Source organism: Aplysia californica, unplaced genomic scaffold (assembly GCF_000002075.1).
Source record: "Aplysia californica isolate F4 #8 unplaced genomic scaffold, AplCal3.0 scaffold00509, whole genome shotgun sequence".
In the NCBI taxonomy this organism is placed as follows: Eukaryota; Metazoa; Mollusca; class Gastropoda; order Aplysiida; family Aplysiidae; genus Aplysia; species Aplysia californica.
The window spans coordinates 418,969-424,777 of record NW_004797779.1 but is presented as its reverse complement, the minus strand read 5'-3'; the positions used below and the strand labels follow the sequence as shown (position 1 = coordinate 424,777).

General features: G+C 37.3%; 1 protein-coding gene across 1 annotated transcript in view; it reads right to left on the bottom strand.

The window, feature by feature from the left end:
* LOC101859591 (fumarate hydratase, mitochondrial) overlaps window positions 1–5,258 on the bottom strand; it is an 11,449-nt gene extending 6,191 nt beyond the window's left edge. Inside the window, exons 1-4 of the mRNA XM_005106056.3 lie at window positions 5,124–5,258; window positions 2,805–2,930; window positions 1,624–1,734; window positions 773–949 (exon numbers count right to left, since the gene is read on the bottom strand). Coding sequence (XP_005106113.1) covers window positions 773–949; window positions 1,624–1,734; window positions 2,805–2,930; window positions 5,124–5,141 — 432 coding nt within the window. The 5' untranslated portion in view covers window positions 5,142–5,258. The remainder of the gene's footprint in view (window positions 1–772; window positions 950–1,623; window positions 1,735–2,804; window positions 2,931–5,123) is intronic.
* Window positions 5,259–5,809: the final 551 nt, after the last annotated feature.

Sequence of the window (5,809 nt, the reverse complement as noted above, 5' to 3'; positions counted from 1 at the left end):
GCTACTGACTGAAGTGTCTTTAGGCCGTTCCCAAAGGAGGGACATTAATATGTTCTTATGCACAGTAGAGTTGTAAATTATAAATGGGCTGATTCATCAATGTCATGCTCATAACTGTGCCTGAACTGCAACAGGGAACAGCTGCTTTTTTTTTTTTTCTAATCCTTACTATAGTCATTTTTCCTCTACTTCTTTTGTATGTTTGTCACAATCTTGTGACCCACTATTTCCGGGGTGCCTTGATAGTTGAAACAGACTTTGTTCTGTTGAAGCTAGAGGGGTGAGCAGAGTAAGCCCGAATCCCTGTAAGTACTTCTCTATTGACATCCATCCCTTGGCACTCATATGACCTTATACAGTTGCGAACGTTGTAAAACCTCTACTCAAACTAAAACAAATATAACAAATTACAGCAGCATAATCTGTAAATGCTAGTAAGTTTCAATGAGCTGTTCAGACCTGAAGAATACCTGAGAGCAATGTGCAACAAAAGTATGTAAAACATTTCCCTTGCTTTTCACATGGTACAGTAACTTTTAACAATCTCTCCCACACACATCTTGAATACAAAGCAAAATTCACATATAAACATACAAAAATGTTCTCACTTCATCAGATTAAGGGCACTTGAAAACTGAAAACTAGAAGACAAATAGAGAAAGTAAAGAAAGACATTATAAAAAAAGAACAGAAAAAACACTAAATGCTATGACAAACAACCACTAATGCAATGAATAGAAATTTCCTTAAAATGAGCCTCTGCTCTCTTTACCTGTCCCATATTAACATGGTCATTAGGATGAACTGGTGTCTTTGAGCCCATCTCTCCCCCCGCCATCTCAATAGCTCTGTTGCTGATGACCTCGTTGGTGTTCATATTGCTTTGTGTGCCAGAGCCTGTCTGCCAGATAACCAAAGGGAAGCTGTCATCCAACTTTCCTGATATCACCTGGAATTGTAGATTGTCGATATTTATATAAACATATGTGCAAGTGTGTGTTTATGAATGTTTGTGTGTGTCTGAGCATGTGTCTCTGTGCATGTGTCATACATACATAAACCACAAAATTGCACTGACACAATCAACTTTCAAGAGCTCAATCATAAGGACACCTAATCAAGAAACAAAATAACAATTTAATTTTTTTGAATATTATTGTCAAAAAAACAACTGCACTACACTAGTGACCAAACAAATATATAAATAGTAATTTTCTTATATTTCTAAGACCAGGCATAATCACAAAAGTGCTGCTGTGCTATATTGCATCAATGATGAAATACACAAGAATCATTTTAAACTTAGTTTTCTTTGAATTGTCAAAAAATAATTTTTAAGGGGTGTTAGTAGACATTCCTCCTCCCCCCCCCCCAACCCCCACTCCGCTCCTTTCAGAGAAGTGAGAAGTTTCCCATGCTACGTTCCTAGAGCATAATTTCCAATAAAGATATCAAGACTTTCATCTTCCACAGCATGGCATCAGTCCAAAAGCCAAAGGAAACCTGCCTAACTAAAAAGCTGCTGGGTGAAGATTAGCAAGCTCACTTAACAAAAAAAAGACCTTGAAAGAATGCTTTTATATGAGTAAGAAAGACAGAGTCATCAAAGAAAGAAATGTAAACCTCATCAGCTGCTTTGATGATAAGATCAGCAACATCTGGCTTAAGTCCATACTCCACATTTATTTGAGCAGCACAGCGTTTGATGATACCAAAGGCGTGGATCACAGCAATCTGCAATAAAACAGACATTGTGAATGCTCAGTCAATGCTGAAGACATCAAGCCTGTTAAGAACAATTTTTAAAATATCTAAACACATTGTTTCTCATCATGAACAATAAGGTTGTTTTTAAAGGTTGGGGGGAAAGTTGTTTAGTTTTAGGTTTTTTTAGTTTTAGTAAAAGTTTTACAACAATTGCAACATGAAATGGTCATATAAGAGCCAAAGATTAAAGGTATTAATGGCGCTAGAGAGTAACATACAAAGAAAAGGAGGATAGATAAAGATGATATGTTCGAGAAGAAAGAAGGCACAAAACACACCAGAGCACCCATGAACCACCCTTGGAAGTAGTTTCTTTCTCCATGAAGAATTACGTGGGGACCATTCTTTTTTTATTGTTAAATTAAAAAACCATCCCTACAAAAGTTGCACAAAAATTGAGCCCTAAAATAACTGTCCTTTCTACCTTTCTGTTGGCAACAACGGATAACATCTCAAAATCTATTTCCGCAATGGCATCTATCATCATCATCCAGTGCCAGATCTGCGACAAACATCGGCGATCATGGTTCTCCATTCATTCCTTTGCTCCGATGATGCTCTCAAAAAAGCTACTTTTCCCTGATCTTTCCCTGTTACCCATTTGTTTAGGTTCCCCAAGTATGTTGTTCTGGGCCTTCCCCTGCTTCGTTTGAATTATTATGGTTCCAATTGATCAAAATGGTAGCTTCCGTGTATGTAAACCGAAACAATTTTCATTTAATTCAAGAAAAACAAACAAAAAATGTCTATAAGAAAGAAAACATCTGAGATACATAATCCACCTCCCAAATTCGCCGTTACAAGCAGCATTGTGTTATTTGTGGTATACATTCAAAAGTGTCCAAGACGATGTCTTAGACAGGTGGAAGTCTTGGACAGTGTCATTATTATTATAGTATCAAAAACACACAAAGGGGAAATGGGAAGCAGTCAATTGTACGGGTGATTGTCTTAGAAAGGTGGATGCTATGGCAGGTTCAATTGCATTTATATCAATTTTAAGTCATACAAATGTGTACCAAGTCTGGTAAACTCACTGGCATTCTTTCACTGGGTCCTCCAATATTGAAATTAATGAGTGAACGAGCTGTATTTGCTCCATAATACTTGTCCGTAGGTACATCAATAGGTCCAAAACTGTCACTTTCAGTTCGCACTCCTCCCTAGATAAAGCAGAAGAAAAAATACTGCCATTAGAAAGAGTTTAAATATGACAAATTCAGTTCCTAATTATTCTTTTACCCCATGACATCTTTTTATTCCTCATTAATTACAGTGCTATTCATTCAAAAACATGTGCAAAAGAAGTCAGGATATTTCGTAACAAGAAGTAAAAGAGTCACCACTGATCAAGTAAAAGGTTGTAAAAACGCACTGTCATTCATTTTAATTAAAGATAACTAAGATAGTAGTCAGGATATATGCACCTGACACCTACAAGTGTACATTTAATGGTCAAACAACAGAAAGTCCTTGGTGCCGGTACCTAAACACTAAATAAATACTAAATCACTTTAATTTCTTGTCTCACACCATGTCATCATCACTGATAAACCTTAAAAACCACAAATACAGACCACGCTTTGCGCTTGCAAACTTTAATTGTATTATAAATAGCGGTCAACAGACAAAACAATTTTTTTATTTATATGTTCAGGCATTTTTAAATCTGCAGTATAGAGCTTGTATTCATATTAGCCTTAAAAATGACACCTTGACACCTTATACATTGTCTGTACTTGTTTTAATTACTTCTAAAATAGGGTGGACCAGGTGGAATTTCTCCCAGGAGTCCAGTTCATAAACTAAAACATAATTATAAAATAATACTGATTATAATAATTATCTTTTTTAAACAGAAAAAGCCAGCAAGTCATAGCATCAAATAGGGTAAAGAGAGGAATTAAATACCCAAAGATTTCAAAGAACAGCTCCAGTTGTTAAGGGAAATACTCTGTAATTCAAAGAATACCCAGACAATAGGATGGACGATACATTGCAGTGAAATCAGGCACTGGTAAAATAAAATTAAAGAAATCATCACTTTTCTGCCCGTTTGGCGATTTTTATTAATTTTTTTTTTGCTTTGGGCTCAAAACCTTTCTTGTCCCTTTAAAAACACACACATTCAGCATGAGATTTATCTAAAAACGTTGATCCAAAGTACAAAAAATGTAAATTTGTTGTTGCTAATAGCGACAGCTTTGTAAGTCACCAAACTTTGGCAGCCATTTTCGCGTTAATTTTATTTCTGACACCACACGATCCCTACCTCCTTCAATCAGAAATATCTATTCAATATAATGGTAATTTCTTCATCGAAAGCAAAGCAAGTGGACTAGCTTTCAGATTTTATACTGAATAACTCCATTATGCCCCAAAACTGACGAGCACCTGATAACATTGTGTCATGACACAGAAGGGAACACAATGATGATACATGTGGTTGGGGTGATTATGGTGACAATTATATTATAATGAATGGCAAAGATAATGATGGGACTTCTGATTGATGGCAAGGTGGGTATTTCTGTAAACCCTGAACCCTGTTAACAGAGCTGGCAAGCAAAGGGACATTGATAAATATCTGGCTCTGCTCTGCACCTTCTTGGGTAAGGATGACTGTTTTCTTAATCACTGCATGATGACTAAGCTAAAGACCTTGCATGCTGTTGATAGGCGGTCCATCATTGTTTGTAGGGTTGATTCACTGTGAGCAACAAGAACAGCATCATCTGCGAAGAGATGGTCTCGTATTGTTGTTATTGTTGATCTTGGTCTTAGCCTTGAGTCGAGCAAGATTGAAGAGCGACCCATCAGTTCTCCAGTGGAGGAAGTAGGAAGACATCCCAGGTGACTCATGGAATGCGTGTTGCAGTAAGACAGCAAAATAAGAGCTAAAAAGGGTTGGTGCTAAGACACAACCTTGCTTTACTTCGCTATTGATGTTGAAGCTGTTTGATGTGGAACCGTCAAACTGAAACTGAATGGTGGCCTTCATATCTTTAATTCGTGGAATGAGATGATGAGCTGTAGCAGTATTTGAGGACAGCCAATTTTATTTTTCCAAGTCCAAGCACCATGTAGAGTCCTGAACTGACTGAATCAAAAGCCTTTGTCAGACCGACGAACGCAGTATGTAATGGCAGTTGTTGCTCCCTGCATTTTTCTTGTAGAGTCTAGATCTAGATAGATATCTAGATTCTAGATTAGCAGACGAATAGAAAAGATCATGTCCATAATATTATTATTGTTGTTGAGCGGTTAGATCTGAAACCGCATTGGCATTGGCTCTCCGGTTGGACTCTTTCTGTGAAGATAAACCCAAGTCTTCATCTAACAGAAAAAGTACTCACCGGCATTGTGCTAGCCATAGCAAATGAAAAACCAGTCAGCAAATTAAATTAACACAAAGTCGACAACCAGTCCAAGAAGACGTTCCACGTTTCCAAACACTCTCTCGTCTCTCTCTGCTCGCTCACTGCTCAAGGCCAAGGCTGGCGAGATCTTTGACCTCTGTACTTTCGCTTTCTGTGACAGCATTTCCGCTAAATCAAGTTCCCAGATTTTTACTTTTTTCCTTGATAGATAGATCTTTTGATTAGACCGTTCATTTACAGCTGCTGAAAATGAAAAGCATTAAATTTTAGCATAATATTATTATTGTTTACTTTCGTCTGACACTGACAGGGCTTTAAAACAAGACAAAATGAAATCGTTCTGTTCAATCTTCTCAGGTCTTTGCAAGCGGGTCTAATATTTAATTTGTATGACCAACAGAATCTAAAAAAGCGCATTCATACATGCATAGGTCACTGCAAAAAAAGGTTCCGACAGCGTCCGACACACGGGAGTAGTAGCAGGGGATGCTTGCAACATGCACCTGAAACATTTGAAAGTTGACATATTTCCTCAACGCTACACGTTAACAAAATACGGGGTAAGTAGTTTTCGATACTCACGTGGAGACGTCTAGACAGCCGGGGGATGAAAATTATATTAATCTACAAGCTTACACTGAAAATGAAATATTTTGGGGGGG